The 16,253-nt window shown below is 43.8% G+C and overlaps 2 protein-coding genes across 2 annotated transcripts; both read right to left on the bottom strand.

The window, feature by feature from the left end:
* Window positions 1-1,780: 1,780 nt before the first annotated feature.
* LOC130119357 (uncharacterized) lies at window positions 1,781-6,858 on the bottom strand. Its single transcript, XM_056287819.1, has 5 exons — window positions 6,480-6,858; window positions 4,402-4,544; window positions 3,841-3,946; window positions 3,560-3,760; window positions 1,781-2,466 (listed from the first exon to the last, which is right to left on the bottom strand). Exons 1-5 carry the CDS (start codon window positions 6,766-6,768, stop codon window positions 2,429-2,431), a joined length of 777 nt encoding a protein of 258 aa, XP_056143794.1. The 5' UTR covers window positions 6,769-6,858; the 3' UTR covers window positions 1,781-2,428.
* A 1,801-nt stretch (window positions 6,859-8,659) lies between these two features.
* On the bottom strand, window positions 8,660-11,840 carry LOC130119832 (zinc finger protein 112-like). Its single transcript, XM_056288425.1, has 4 exons — window positions 11,761-11,840; window positions 11,558-11,612; window positions 11,368-11,467; window positions 8,660-9,814 (listed from the first exon to the last, which is right to left on the bottom strand). Exons 1-4 carry the CDS (start codon window positions 11,838-11,840, stop codon window positions 9,138-9,140), a joined length of 912 nt encoding a protein of 303 aa, XP_056144400.1. The 3' UTR covers window positions 8,660-9,137.
* Between the last annotated feature and the right edge of the window lie 4,413 nt (window positions 11,841-16,253).

The raw sequence follows: 16,253 nt of genomic DNA, 5'->3' as shown, positions 1-16,253 counted from the left end.
CTGTCCAATTTTACTGCAGTGATGCTTGGAGGACTTCACACATGCAGCTGACTGGGATCTTGGTCCCATCACCCGGGACTCCTTGGTAACCTCTTCTTTCTTGCTGTTCCCAATGTAGAACTGTCTCATCATTCTCTCTTTTCTGCACACACTACTTCCAATTACTTCAATTCTTACGCTTTCTTCCTCCGACTGTGTCATCCTGGGAATCTTAAAATATAACAAAAAAACTATGTGTGTGTGTGTGTATTAGCCACTGTGACTACTTCTATGAAATGTGCCCATCTATCCAATCAACACTCATTATACATTCTAATATCAATTCCTATACAACTCATCAGTCATTAACACATTATTCCCTCTACCTGCATCCACTTCAAATTCCTCTCGCTACACTCTCCAGTGCCGACTCCTCATCCCCTCTCTCTGAGCTGGGCTCACCTCTCCCTACTTCTGGTTCCTCCTCTGTCACTCTCTCCATCTGTGCTGTCACTGTATCTGTGTCTACAACTGGCCTTAGCTTGTTTCCTCCTCATATGACACCTTGAGAACTGCACACATTTCCTCCAGGGACAAAGACATTACTACTGTTAAAGAAAAAAACCTAAAAAAAAGTCATAGAAGAAGCTGGTTATCTAGATAACTATATGACACATTTGTACTATACAACACTATTACATAACATCACATCTGCTGATAAAAATCTCAAGTAGCGACTGACCAAGTAAACCTAGGGTTAATTTGAGAACATTTTATTGAGCGATTTACCCCAGATGAAGTTAGCTGAAATTGCATCGTCAGTTTACCTTCAGCTCTAATGTGTGCAGCACTTCATTCAAGATGGAGGCAGGCTGGAGCTGAATTTTTGCGAACAGTTTAAGGATCCAATGGATTTACGAGATTTAATCACAAGCTCTTTTTAATCTACTACTATGACTAATACTTTTCATTATTTAAGTGTTTATAAAACCCACAGACATGTAAAGGGTGCGCAATAAATAGCATTGACCTATGAAAAACTAAAAATGACTAAATATGGCGATACGAGGTTTCCACCCGACAGCGATGATGTTTGCAGAAGACCATGTTTATCTGAGTGTATTCATTTTTAGATAGTTCTCTTATTTGTGGATTCGTCAATACTAGTGGGGGATAGCCTTTTTCACCAACCCTGCACAAAGTCAGTGATTGGATTTAAAGTGTTTTTTTTTTTTTGGTTGTTTTTTCCCCCCCAAGTCATGGAGTTTGAATCAGCCCCCTTTAAATAAATTTAAGATCACTTAACCCCAACAAGTTAATTAATTCTTGGGATGAATATAAAATTCTCAGACGTGTCTGTCAATCATACACCAATCAGCCAAACATTAAAACCACTGACAGGTAAGTGAATAACATTGACTGTCTCGTTACAGTGGCACCTGTCATGGGGTGGGATATATTAGGCAACAAGTGAAGAGTCAGTTCTTGAAGTTGATGTGTTGGAAGCAGGAAAAATGGGCAAGCGTAACGATCTGAGCAACTTTGACAAGGGCCAAATTGTGATGGCTAGTCAACTGGGTCACAGCAGGTCTTGTGGGGTGTTCCCAGTATGCAGTGGTCAGTACCTACCAAAAATGGTCCAAGGAAGGACAAGCAGTGAACTGACGAAAGGGTCATGGGCACCCAAGGCTCATTGATGTGCGTGAGGAGCGAAGGCTAACTCATCTGGTCTGATCCCACAGAAGAGCTCCTGTAACTCAAATTGCTGAAAAAGTTAACACCGGCTATGATAGACGGGTGTCAGAACACAGCGCATCACAGCTTGCTATGTATGAGGCTGCTTAGCTGCAGACAGGTCAGAGTGCCCATGACGACCCCTGTCCACCGCCAAAAGCGCTTACAATGGGCACGTAAGCGTCAGAACTAGACCACTGAGCAGTGGAAGAAGGTGGCCTGGTCTGATGAATCATGTTTACTTTTACTTCATGTGGACGGCCGGGTGCATGTGCATCATTTACCTGGAGAAGAGATGGCACCAGGATGCACTATGGGAAAAAGGCAAGCCGGTGGAGGCAGTGAGATGCTCTGGGTAAGGTTCTGTTGGGAAACCCTGGGTCCTGGCATTCATGTGGATGTTACTTTGACATGTACCACCTACCTAAACAAGTACACCCCTTCATGGCAATGGTATTTGCTGATGGCAGTGGCCTCTTTCAACAGGATAATGCACCCTGCCACACTGTAAAAATTGCTCAGGAATGTCTTGAGGAACAGGACCCAAGTTCCCCAGGTCTCAATCCGATCGAGCATCTGTGGGATGTGCTGGAAAAAAACAAGTCTGATCCATGGAGGCCCCACCTCACAACTTACAGGACTTAAAGGATCTGCTGCTAACGTCTTGATGCCAGATACCAGAGGACACCTTCAGAGGTCTTGTGGAGTCCATGCTTCAATGGATCAGAGCTGTTTTGGTGGCATGAGGGAGACCTACACAATATTAGGCAGATGATTTTAATGTTTTGGAGAATCGGTGTATACTCTTTCCTATAATATAGCAGGCTCTTTCATTCACACTGAATATTTAAAGCTGCTGTCTTGAAAATTTACATGCAAAATAATGTCGTTGATATTCAGTCACTGCCATATTTAAGAAAATTGCTAATCCACGAATATACAAATTACTAACACTTTTTTCACTTGCTCAGTTTAATGGTAATTGTCGAGTAGGACTTTCTCAGTTAAAATGATAGCGCGCATAACATTTTACATCTTGGATGTAGTGGCGAGTTTGAAGCAGCAAACTTGTGGCTAATGTGCAGGTACGGTAGGACAAGCTCATAAAAGACCTTTCCCAACTAAAACCTAGGGTCAGTCATATGTTGTTTTTTTTTGTTTTTTTTGTTTTTTGTGCTGGGTGCTGACGCAACAGTACAGGTGACCATTTCATTTCAGATAGATCTCTGGTATTAGGACTGCTCAAATATCACTGCAGCTATCACACAAATCTTATGATGTCAAATTAAAAAAAGAGCCGAATAATTACTACATAAACATCCCTTCACTTCATGTGTATCCTGCACACAAAATTGCATAATGTGAAGTCTTAAAATTAGCACTACCAAACTACCAAGTCCTAGTGCCAAGATCTTAACTGAAATTAAGCACCCTTAATTGAAACACTGGTGCTGATTAAAACCATACTTGTAAGCATAACTTTTCCCACAATCCACGCAGCTATAAGGCTTTTCTCCTGTGTGTGTGCGCACGTGTATGTTCAGAGAGCTTTTCTGTGAGAAACTTCTGCCACAGTGTTGACAACTGTATGGCTTTTCCCCAGAGTGCACACGCTGGTGCAGTTTAAGGTATGTCTTTTGAGCAAAACGCTTTCCACAAACCGTGCAGCTGAAGGGTTTTTCTCCAGAGTGCCGTCTGATGTGGACTTTCAAACTGCTCAAATAGTTAAATATTTTACCACAAAACAAGCACTCAAACCGTTTAAGTGGCCTCCCCTGTCTCAGCTGAATGGACAGTCCTTTTGTGGCATTTACGTGGATGTTATTCAGGTACTCTGAGTAATTACCAGTGGCTGAGGCAGGATTTGAGTTACTGACGAGCGAACTCAACGCTGAGTCCTCAATTAAGTTGTCCATAAGCGTTGGCTGTGAGCCTTGCTGTGGTTGGCCGCCAGCTGTGACCTGGAAGTTGTTCGAGTTCCCCATCTGAAGCCGGAGCTCACCAACGGTTCTGTGAAGTATACCATCCTCCTCAATGATCCCAACACCTGTCAAATTATGAGAAATACAGGCTGAATCGCAAAGTAAGTTGGTTTACAGAACATTTATTTAGAAGAGGATAACTTACTGTTCCTGATGTCTGAAAACTTCATCTGCGGGCCAACGGCCTGGTCATCGTACATCTCCTCTTTGACAAAAATGAGGTCAGGTTCGCCATCTATTAAATCTATTGCCTGTAAAGCAACGAATGAGTACAAAGTCGTTTCAGAAAACAAGTTAAAAAATCATGTCAGCTCACCTACAAGTTACTAATTACAAATTATCCAAGCAAACAACATTGTTTCTGCAATTCCGCTGGCCATGGACACCAACAATGGTGCGTTTTCACTGCTGAAACTGAAACAATTGGGCATTTGCTCAGTTATATGCTTGTAATACCTCAAAGAGCAGACCTTTTGCACACCTGTAGATCAACAGGTGCGTAGGAGAAGATCCAGGGTCAACAAGGCAGAAAGACTCCCGCACACTGTCCTCTATACTTGCAGTCAGACCTTCATCAGGTTATAATAACCTGATGAAGGTCTGTGTAATGAAACGTTATCATTAAATAGCACTGACCCCAAGTAGAGTGTGCGGGAGTTTCTCTCTACCTTGTTGATGTTCGTAATGCCTGAGAAATTACACTGACCTGTGACCCAGCATCTCGCAGTGCCGCAGATCTGGTCACCTCTTTGCTTTGAGGGGTTTGTTTGTCCTCTCTCCACAGATCCATGCACCAGTCTTTTCCATAAACCCCTTCGATGGCTGGAGCAGGCTGCTGCTGCTGCTGCTCTGTAAAATTGATTAGCAATTGTAAGGATGATGACGATGATGATGCAGGGTTGTGGCCAGCCTAAAACAGGTGGGTCTTTCTATCCTAAAAAGTGGAGATTTAAATTCAACGCACAGGATACTGGCTTTTGATGGCTATGACATAGTACACTACAGTATAAATAAAGCTTGTAATATAGTGGATATAGTATATTTTTACATATAAAAGCACATATGTATATCTGTCACTGATAGAGAGGCGCCTGCTCCACCAATATGTTCTGATCAACAGGGTTCCTGATTAAAAGCAGGATGTTGATTAACACAAGTAGGGTGTTCACTAGAGTTGTAAAGATATAAAAAGGGTAAGGCTTTTGTTGTACTTCAGTTACTCTGCAGACCAACTCAGGCTTTGTTGATGCTCAATCAAAGTCTTATTTGAAAGATCCTCATCTCACTGATTATTTTGCAATTTCTCTATCACTTGCCACCACATGGAAGAATCACAAAATAGAGGATATTTCATGAAGATATCGTAGTGAACATGACCTTAAGTTTTTCCCTAAGGTAACATGCTGCTTGGTTTCATTGAATATACTTTAGTTCTGACTTTTTTTTTTGTCCTTTTCATTTGTTGGAGTCGGTAGGACGACCCCCCACACACCCCCACACCCCGAGCATAAACAAGGCACCTCTTTATACTGCCATGATGTGCATGACGAGGCAGTAAATGGCATGTCCTTCCCCGAGTAGCTTTATTGACAGCTGATGATTGCTTATGGCATGAAACAGGCTTGTACTGTCTCATAAAGAATGTACTTGACTCACTGGATATATATATATATATATAATCCAGAATTTACTTGACTCACTGGATATATATATATATAATCCAGTGAGTGAAGTAAATTCTTTATGAGACAGTACAAGCCCGTTTCATGCCATAAGCAATCATCAGCTATATATAATCCAGTGAGTCAAGTAAATTCTTTATGAGACAGTACAAGCCTGTTTCATGCCATAAACAATCATCAGCTGTCAAATAAATTGACATAATTCCCTGGATTATTTTGCTCCTTATTTGTTGAGCACTTTCCCTGCCGATGAGTGTTTATTTTAACAAAGTTATAGAGAGAGAGAGAGAGAGAGAGAGAGAGAGAGAGAGAGAGAGAGAGAGAGAGAGAGAGAGAGAGAGAGAGAGATTTTTTCCACCTGGAAACTGTCAATGGTGTTGATAAAAGTGCTCAACAAACGAGGAGCGTAATATTATGACAGATGTTGGGGGGGAAACTTTAATTCATAGCACTACAAGCCTGTTTCATGCGTCACGCACTCATCTGCTGCCAATGTGGTTAAAGCTGATGAGTGAAGTTATATATAAAACTTTGTTAAAAGAAACACTCAGTGGCAGGGAAAGTGCTCAACAAATAAGGAGCAAAATAATCCAAATTCTTTATGAGACAGCCCACAATCCTATTTCATGCCATAAGCAAGTAAATTCTTTATGAGACGGCACAAAACTGGCTCGTGCCGTCTCATAAAGAATTTACTTGCCGCACTGAATTATATATAAATATAGATGCATAAAGATATATTAAGATGGATAGACATCCATCTTAATATTCCGCTCCTCGTTTGTTGAGCACTTTTGTCAACACCATTGACGGTTTCCGAAAAAAGCTGTCTATATATATATATATATATATATATATATATATATATATATATATATATATAGACAGCTTTTCTTTTTTTTTACAGGACAGCTGATGATTGCTTATAGCACGAAACAGGCTCGTACTCTCATAGAGAATTTACTTGACTAACTGGAGTTTATGCACACACGCGCGCGCGCGCCCGCACGCGCGCGCGCGCACACACACACACACACACACACACACACACACACACACACACCACATATCACATATATACATATCTGTATATATTACAAACCTCGTATAAATTTCTCTGGAGCCTGAATCCCACCCTGTCGGTGACTGACACTGTTGACATTGGCAGGGTAATGCTGCGCCTCCCTCGCCGCCCGCAGCTGGACCTCCAGCAAATAACATTTCTTCTTCAACGCCTCCTTCTCAGACTTGTGTTGAGAGATCTCGGTATGGAGGACGGAGGAGCACTCGTCGGCGAGGTTGCTTATTTCAGCCAAGGCTGCTTTCGTCAGCTTTTCCAGAATGGCAGCCAGCTGCGAGCGGAAGCTCCTGTTCGTAACGTCGCACATCATGTCGACGGAGAGGCTGTTTCGATTGTTTCGACGAGAAAATGACGGGACCGCAGCCTGGACAAGATACCTCTGTGTCAAGCGGTCGGCCTGTTGTTGCCGCCCCGGGGCATTGTGGGAAGGGTTGTTTTCCCCACCCGCATTTCGCAAAGACCCGCCCCCTACTCTACCTCTGATTGGCTAACCCTAACTGTAACCCCACCCTAACCTTAACCAACCTAACCCGGCGGAGGCGATGAGAACTAGCTAATCATATGCAGCGCGTCACAGAAAGACGAATCGGTTCGACCGGACACAACGTTTATTGAGAGAAAAGTCTTGACGCATGCTCAGTAATCCCGGCAAGGAACTCAGAAAGTTGTATCGGTTCATCTGAACACAACGTTTACTGCGAACAGAGGATCCGGGGAACTGCAATCACAGCGTTGTGACATGGCGCCCCGCTCGGGTCAGGGATGTCCGTGCCCTCTTCCATCCTTTGTGCATAGAACACATGGCCATTGTAACTCTAGTTAACGGTCATGGCAACATGCATATGAAACCGATCGTTGGTTTCGGTCGTTATGCTGTTGGGTATAAGGGTGGGAATACCTGCAATGAGTTGAGGCTGAAGAGGTCACATAGATGAGTGATGAAACGTTTCTCTCGACAAACGTTGTGCCCAGATGAACTGACTCAACTTTGATTTTCTTATCTGGATGATTGAGCATGCATAAAGACATGGTTGGGCATTGTGAAGGACATTTTTATGATTATATAACGTCTGCTCACATGATCGTGTCTGCCATATAATCATATATATTTGCTTACTTTTAATCTTTAGCTATGTATGACCTATACCATGTTTAACTTTCGTCTATATTGCTTAGATAGATGCTATAAAGTGTATATGCAACAGAGCAAAGGTAGTGTCATAAAGTGTCTTCTCCATGTGACCCAATAAAGGCCTATTGTTAACTGTTAGCTGATGACAGAGGAATGTGTGAGAAACTCTTGTGAGTGTAGCAGAGTTTGTACAAAGTAATTGGATAAACGGCCTTGGTGGGCTACCAGCTAGACACAAGGAGGGGAGGAACAAACATCTGTCCTGTAACAGATACTGTGCTCTACTATCCGGCGCACACCTGCAAGGTTTCAGATGCGTCATGCTCTGAGCATTTTTAAAGCAGGAGGTTTTTGTCTCGCTCCTCATTTATTGTCAGAGTGGAATTTAAATAATTGCCACGACAGACATTTTCAATAAAATTAAAGGAAATATCCAGTGGTAGATTGTGTAGATTTGTTTTAAAGCACAGCTGCATTTTTAGAATATATGCTACCCAATGCACTTCTCATTGTTTCACATTCACTCCACCATCACCTGATACAAAAACTGTCCTGAAATGAGCCACAAAGAATATCCTGCCAACTGTAGGGTCAATTACCCATCAGATAGAGAGCATCACAGTCCTCACATCCAACGCAGGTAATCCACCACAGAGGCTGTCTCTGTCAGTCTGTTTGTGAAGGGTGTAGGCATATTAGACTATCTGTGACTTTAATTCGGAATTACCCGTTTCTGTGAAGTAGGCTATACCTTTACATTTGAGTGATCAAGTAAAAAAAAAGGAAAGGGTCACAACTCTTACCTGACTGAATCAGAAGCGAAATAACAGCAGCCTATTTTAATCTAGGCTGAATATTTCTGCTTCATCTCATCCAGTGACATAAAGGATGCATGTGCCTGCATCAACAAATGCCAGCTGTAAAACTGGAAATAGGCCCAACTCACGTATGCCATTATCTGACATACTTTACTGCTTACATGCAAGGCCTTGGGCTTGTCTGAAATTGCCAGGTTATCTTCAACTCCTGTGCATTGGTCTCTTTATGAAAACAAAACAGGTGCTATCTGACCTTCAACTTGTGTAATTTATTCAAACGATCTGGGGGGACCATGGGGGCTGCAACTCATTCTGTTCAAAACATTCAGTTCACAAGAAAGGATTGAATTACCCAACATACAGCAGGTTATTTTTAATGGGAGTTAGGTTAGTTATAGCTATGGCCGAGGGAATATCTGCATTGGGCAGTGTGGATGGGGTGGCCATTACTCTCAAAGGTGGGCTATCAGAATTGAAATGTGTACATGCAATCATAAGAAAAGGAAAGAGAACCCACTAAAGTGACATCATAAATTATCATACAAGCAAATCTGCATCTTTTCCGGGGGGGGGGGGGGCTATGCAGCATCCCCGGTCCCCAGCCGCTCACACCCAGATGCAAAGCAAACTTTATTATGCCTAAAAACAGTTCGACTAAAACACGTGACAAAATGAAAACTGATTGACAGCCACGTCTGAGGCGGTTTCATGTGCACCCCCTTCCTCACGCTAAATATAGGTAGGCCTATTTGAGATTTCACTACGATATGCCTGCACACTCGGGTCTAAATGTACCGCCAGGTGTTTCTTGAGATTACAGTTCTTCGTAAATCCCTTGCCGCATTTGACGCAAACAAAGGGTTTCTCCCCCGTGTGAGTGCGCTGATGCATGTCGAGGGTGCATTTCTGAATGAAGCCCTTTCCGCAGACGGGACAGCGGTAAGGCTTCTCCCCAGTGTGTGTGCGCTGGTGCGTGTACAGGTGGCCTTTCTGCGCGTATCGTTTACTGCACAGCGCACACCTGAATGGCTTCTCGCCCGTGTGACTCCGCCCATGTATTTCAAGCTGGCTGAAGCACCGGAAACTCTTGCCACACTGCGAGCAAGCAAACCTCTTGGCAGTCGCCGAGCTCCTCAGGCCATGAACCCTCACGTTTTTTTGGGAGGCGACGTTTCGACCCATGTTCTTCCCAGCAGCCTCTGCGTTGGTCTGAGGCGTGGGCGTAGGACGCCCACCTTGAAGCTCTGATTGGGCGAGTGAGATCCACCGGATGTGGTGCGTCCCGGCTCCGACGACGGACGACTGGGTGGCCGGAGCCACGGAGCTCTCGGTAAACGCAGACTGCTGATCTCTGCACTGGCTCACATCTGAACTCTTCTTCCGAATATCCGTGACCAATTCACTTCCTGTTGAGAACACGATACCACCGTTGCACACCTCCAAAAACAGTATTTATTTAAGACACATATTATAATATGATGCTGAGAAGCAGAAACATCAATGCACTTAAGTCATGGCCGGATTAACCCACCAGGGGGCCCCAGGGCACGCGTGTCCATTGCCCCCCCCCGCCCCCTCTGATAGGCTACGCAAACAATACTAAACATTGTTATATGTAAAACTAATGCAAATAGCCAACATGGTAGTTGACACTATGCCAATCTGCATGGGATTCGGATGGCGACTACAAAGTACAACACAATTCTGAATCACAAAACAAACAGATGAGAATAGCAGCTCACAGCATCGCAAACATAATGCGCTTCTTCCCACTTACAACGGCTTACCAACAGGAAATAAATGTTTGTTTCAGAGCAAATAATTTAGTGAAATATGGGCATATTTTAGTAAAACTATCTGTTTAATTATTTGGTAACACTTTCTATGAAGCTTGCATCTATAACGCCCTATAAGCATCAATTGCATCTATGCGCCCATACTTTCCTACAATGTGTAGTACAATGACTAACGGCTATGGCTGAAGACTGTGAAATAGCAGTGAAGTCTCATCATGCATCTCTACAAAACTTCAGCAAAACAAGTTGGCTATGATGTATTATGACATCTGACAGATAAACAGGCTAATGATGACATATTTATAACGCATCAATCCGCTTTAAATTGACATAATGTATCATAAAGGTGGTTATGAGGTGTTGTGAGGGTGTATACATGGTTATAATGAATCTTACAATGACTTGTAGCTACACTTATGGGGTGTTATAGATGCTTATATGGCATTATAGATGCAAGCTTCATAGAAATTGTTACCAATTATTTTTCAGTATGGGCATTCTAGCTAGCACATTTGTTAAACTATACACAATGAAACAATGAATTTGATCATAAGCATCGAGTCTGCGCTATGTCAGACTTTGTTGCACTCTCAATGCTACAATGTAAACACAAGGCACATGTTGCACTCTTAATTGCTACAATCAGTAGAGAATGTAGCTTGGACCCCGCATCAATAGAAACTGTAGCTTGGGGCCCCCGCATCAATAGAAACTGTAGCTTGGGGCCCCCGCATCAATAGAGACTTTGTAGTTTGGGGCCCTGCATCAGTAGAGACTGTAGCTTGGGGCCCCGCATCAATAGAGACTTTGTAGCTTGGGGCCCTACATCAGTAGAGACTGTAGCTTGGGGCCCCGCATCAATAGAGACTAGCTTGGGCCCTGCATTGCGACGCAGGGTTGGAACAAACATCCCTTGTTGGGTATGACTGGGGATCCCTACTATACGCAAACACAATACCCCTGACCTTCTGGGGCCCCTCATGGTCCGGGGCCCTGGGGCACTCGCCCAGCACGCCCGGTCCGTAATCCAGCCTTGATTTAAGTGCGCTTTAGTTAACTAATTGTTTTAATAGCTGTCGTGCAACTAGTCAGTGATTGCGGTTTTTATTTGTTCTTTTTTAAAAAAAAATTACTTATTGACAAAAGTTAATGGAGAAACTCACCGTTTTCATGTGCTCCTTGTGGCTCAGTCACTGTGTCTACCTCAGATGGCTCCTTTTTTATCTCCTTAAACTCAGGCTCTGCTGTTGCTGGATTTGTGAGCTGTCGACGGGACAATGATGTGCTCATTACAGAGGAGCGGTACACAACACTTTAGACTATATTACACGTGATGTCCAGTTGAAAACTTACTTCAGCGGAAGAGCAGACGTCACCCTGATAGGAGGCGTCCTCCCATGTGTTTTCACTGGGAACAACAGACTCTGGATTAGATCAAAACAAACCAGCTAATTGACCGTAAGGGGAAAGGTGATGTTGGAAATATGAAGTTATATCGGAGCAGTGGGGTGCACCATCACTCGCTTAAAACTGCTGATAGGAGTCAGTCGGCCTACCTTTTTATCACGGGTCTTGCCCTCGCAGGCTCCGATCTTCCACAATTGTTTTCTGAATCATCGTGAACTCCGGGTGTCATGGAAGGTCGCGATACGTCCTGCCTGCGCCCCTGTGCAATCCAGAGCAAATTTTCCATTAATTGCAGTTTCTCTGTTAGTGATGCTATTTCATTCCTTCCTCGGGTTATCTCTATTTTTAGCATCTTTGTTTCGATCTCGACTAGTTTGCTTATTTCCATTACAGCTGTTTTGGATAAGGCATCCATAATGGAGACGAGCTGTGTCTGAAAAGAGAACATGGTCGACATTGTCGCCAACACTGACTAAATGTTGTCACTGTTAGGTGAAATCGATATTAACTGCCAAACATTGATAAGAGATACGTGTGCATGCCCAGCAGATGAGCCGAGTGTTTTTCTACCATCTGAAAATGTGAAAATGGTGCCATTGTTTCCATCTATCGTCGGGGAGGACACATCACAACCATGCCTTTTCATAGATTACATCTTCTTCATTGTCCGACCGAATATGTGGACTAACTGCCGGCACCGGTTAATTTACATAGTTCTTTCAGATCTGGATAGATGGGCTAAAGCACATTTTTAACAGTAGGGGATTATTCGGTGCTCTGTTGCACGCTGTTTGTTTCATTTATTTAAGATTGACTCAGTTGACCAGAATGCAACACGGTGAAAACTAGAATGTGATTGGCTAGTGGAAAAAAATCAAAAAGGTGAAAGGGACATGGCGTCGGAGTCGGAGAGCGAAATTGGAAATGAAAAGGACACCAGAGGGTGTTACACCAAGATGTGTGACAGTCAGGGCTGTAACTTCAGAATTCTGGAACCCTGTAGGCATTTTGGGGTAAAAGTGTTTTCTTGGTTGTTCCTCTAGTATTTTTTTTGTGCTGAATCAATTTCTGCCGGATGCCAAGCTGTAATAGTTATGGTTTAGTCATAATTATTGATTAATTAGCATAATTATTGATTAATCGCCCAAAATTAGAAATGGATATAAATTTCCTATTTTTTAATATTCTATATATGGTTGTTTGATATCATTGTAAAGGGGACCTTCTAGGCTTTCATTTAAGCCCATGGTTGTATCTTTCTGACAAACACATAGGTCACATGACCTCTTTAAACCATAAATTACACACATTTTCCCACAATTTTCGCCTACACTACATAGTTTCTTTTATCCCTGTGGGATCAAGGGACATCAGGGACCCAAAACCCAACAATCTCAATACTTAGTGGACTCTGAGGATTCAGGAAATGTATAATATACCCATACTATTTGTTTGTGAGAGGTTATTGTGAGCCTTAAATAAGAAGTCACCGGCTCAGGCCCATTCTCCTCCATTCATTCTTTGGACCAGCATTACGTAAAAACTACCACACCAATTGTCTAGATATAATGATAATATTACTAATACTAATGCAATTATAATCATAGGCCAGGTAAACATTTTTCATCCATTTAATTAATCAATAAAATTCACTGAACATGGCCACTAATTACAAATATGGATAGTAATGATCAAATCAAAACAACAGTGCATTACATATTCATTTTTTTTGTGATCACATTTTTTATTTTCTTCAGTGCATTACATATTCATGCAAAGGTCACTTGACTTTCGGCACTGACAAGATGCAGTGCATTGGTTTGGCTTGCAGCTGCATCGGGCTGTCTTGCATCCAGTTGTGCAGCCACAGACTAGCTCCTCACAGGCATCTGGAACTGCAGGCAGCGACATGAGTTCAGGAACAAGCACATTGTCCTTCATCTTCCATCCCATATTTTCAAGGGGTGGCAGCACTGGGTACTGTAAGTGGGCCTGGCGCCAGACCAAAGTCTGGAAGTGCACATGCTGAATGTGAAAGTTCAGAGCATCTCTGGTGGGTGGCAGTCTCTCTATGGTCATGCCCTTGACAAACATGCCCAAACGGACTTCATTGATGTTGTTTGTGTTCATTGCACCATATATACTGCTCAAAAAAATAAAGGGAACACCTAAAAACACAATATAGACCTCGATGAATGAAATATTTCAGCTGAAAATCTTTATTTATTAGACAGAGGAATGTGTTTAGAGCAAAATAACCTAAGAATGATCAATGGAAATCAAAATCATTAGCCCATTAAGGTCTGGATTCAGAATCATACTCAAAATCAAAGTGGAAAATGAGAACATAGGCTGATCCAACTTCTGTGGAAATTCTTCAAGACGATTCAAAATGAGGCTCAGTAGTGTGTGTGGCCTCCACGTGCCTGTATGCACTCCCTACAACATCTGGGCATGCTCCTGATGAGACGACGGATGGTCTCCTGAGGGATCTCCTCCCAGACCTGGATCAGGGCATCGGTCAACTCCTGGACAGTCTGTGGTGCGACATCGCGTTGGCGGATGGTACGAGACATGATGTCCCAGAGGTGCTCGATTGGATTCAGGTCTGGGGAACGTGCAGGCCAGTCCATAGCATCAATGCCCTCGACATACAGGAACTGCTGACACACTCTGGCCACATGAGGACGAGCATTGTCATGCATGAGCAGGAACCCAGGGCCCACTGCACCAGCATATGGTCTGACAATGGGTCTGAGGATCTCATCCCGGTACCTAATGGCAGTCATGGTACCTCTGGCTAGCACGTAGAGGTCTCCGCGGCCCTCCAAGGATATGCCTCCCCAGACCATCACTGACCCACCGCCAAACCGGTCATGCTGGAGGATGTTGCAGGCAGCAGAACGTTCTCCACAGCGTCTCCAGACTCTCTCACGTCTGTCACATGTGTTCAGTGTGAACCTGCTCTCATCTGTGAAGAGCACAGGGCGCCAATGGCGAATCTGCCAACCAAGATGTTCTCTGGCAAAGGTCAATTGGGCTGCACGGTGTTGGGCTGTGAGCACAGGCCCCAATTGTGGACGTCGGGCCCTCATACCATCCTCATGCATTCTGTTTCTCACTGTTTGAGCAGAAACCTGCACATTAGTGGCCTGTTGAAGGTCGTTTTGTAGGGCTCCGGCAGTGCTCCTCCTGTTCCTCCTTGCACAAAGGACCAGATAGCGGTCCTGCTGCGGGGTTGTTGTCCTCCTGCGGCCCCCTCCACGTCTCCTGGTGTACTGGCCTGTCTCCTGGTACCTCCTCCATGCTCTGGACACTGTGCTGGGAGACACATCAAATCTTCTTGCCACAGCACGCATTGATGTGCCATCCTGGATGAGCTGCACTACCTGAACAACTTCTGTAGGTTGCAGATACCGCCTCATGCCACCTCTAGTGGTGAGGGCACTAGCAAAATGAAAAACTAACCAAAGATCGGCCAGAAAAGACGGGGACAGGCAAATGGTCTGTGACCACCACCTGCAAATCCATTCCTTTTATAGGGGTTGTCTTGCAAATTGTCTAATTTCCACCTGGTGGAAATTAGACAATTTACCGACAGGTGAAATTGATTCACAAATCAGTGTTGCTTCCTAACTGGACAGGTTGATATCTCAAAAGTGTGATTGACTTGGAGCTACATTGCATTGCTGATGTGTTCCCTTTATTTTTTTGAGCAGTGTAATTTGCAGAAGAACACTTCTGCATCCTGGATGGTAGAGTCACTAAGCTCAGGACCTTCACCAAGCCCCTTGAGTAGATGGCTGTGCTGTCCAAACACATTCCAGCAGGTCTTCTTCATGTGTCCTGCAATGTATGATGTTGAGTCACTCCCAGTCAGTGCATGGAAACCTGGAAGCAGCTCAAGGACCTGTTCTTCCATCTGCAGCTTTTCCACAACTGCATGAATGGGGATGTACTTTCTGTCCTTTGCTGTCCCTGCTTTCATCCAGATTTGTTGGCATGGCATTCTGTGGAAGTGGGCAATCAGCAGAATCAAGACGTCGGTGTCTCTTGCTGACACAACAATGGTTGCCGCTCTTCTTCTAATGCAGTGAAGAACAATTCTTGTATCTGCTTCTTCATGTTTAGCTTCCAAGCTGTCTGTATCAAGGGTTGGGTCAGAAACTTCGACCATCTCTTCGTCGCTGAAACCACCTGCAGCAACTATGGTTTTGTTTGCTGGTGCCCTCTGAATCAGCTGCTGGGAGAGAAAGCGAGCAAGGTCTGCCTTATTGTCTTCGTGAGCAATGAAGTTCTCCCACTTTGCAGGAAGTGGTAAATCTCTGTTTGTAACTGGTCTTCTGATTGCCACTGAGCCTTTCCCACGCCGTTTCCGTGTTCCGCCTTTGATTGAGTGCTCATGGTAGCAATCGAAGGACATCAATTCGCTGGAACTGTGTGCCACTTTGAAGAACAGATTCAACAAAGGTGTCTGCCAGGTCTCCAAAGGTTTTGGCTTCTTGTGGTTTTCCAATGGAAATGATTACAGCTTGTCCATCAATGACTAGCGTTGGTTCACACTGTAGATCTCTGGCTTTGAGGTGATTAGGACATGGTATGTCAGCTGTCAAGGTCTTTGCAAATGTTGCCTTTGAACCTG

This window comes from Lampris incognitus, chromosome 10 (assembly GCF_029633865.1).
Source record: "Lampris incognitus isolate fLamInc1 chromosome 10, fLamInc1.hap2, whole genome shotgun sequence".
Classification (NCBI taxonomy): Eukaryota; Metazoa; Chordata; class Actinopteri; order Lampriformes; family Lampridae; genus Lampris; species Lampris incognitus.
The sequence above is the reverse complement of the archived record's forward strand: the minus strand, read 5'-3'. Positions and strand labels throughout refer to the sequence as shown.

Bases quoted from the DNA above. Each gene is read 5' to 3' on its own strand.
- LOC130119357 (XM_056287819.1), bottom strand. From the start codon at position 6,768: ATGATGTGCGACGTTACGAACAGGAGCTTCCGCTCGCAGCTGGCTGCC. The intron at 3,947-4,401 runs GTCAGTGTAATT...GTTGCTTTACAG, and splicing joins TGCGAGATGCTGGGTCACAG to GCAATAGATTTAATAGATGG. The intron at 2,467-3,559 runs GTAATTACTCAG...AATATTGTGTAG, and splicing joins AAATCCTGCCTCAGCCACTG to GTCTCCCTCATGCCACCAAA.
- LOC130119832 (XM_056288425.1), bottom strand. From the start codon at position 11,840: ATGACACCCGGAGTTCACGATGATTCAGAAAACAATTGTGGAAGATCG. The intron at 11,613-11,760 runs GTAGGCCGACTG...TGTTGTTCCCAG, and splicing joins GCAAGACCCGTGATAAAAAG to TGAAAACACATGGGAGGACG. The intron at 9,815-11,367 runs GTGAGTTTCTCC...TGTTCTCAACAG, and splicing joins ACAAGGAGCACATGAAAACG to GAAGTGAATTGGTCACGGAT.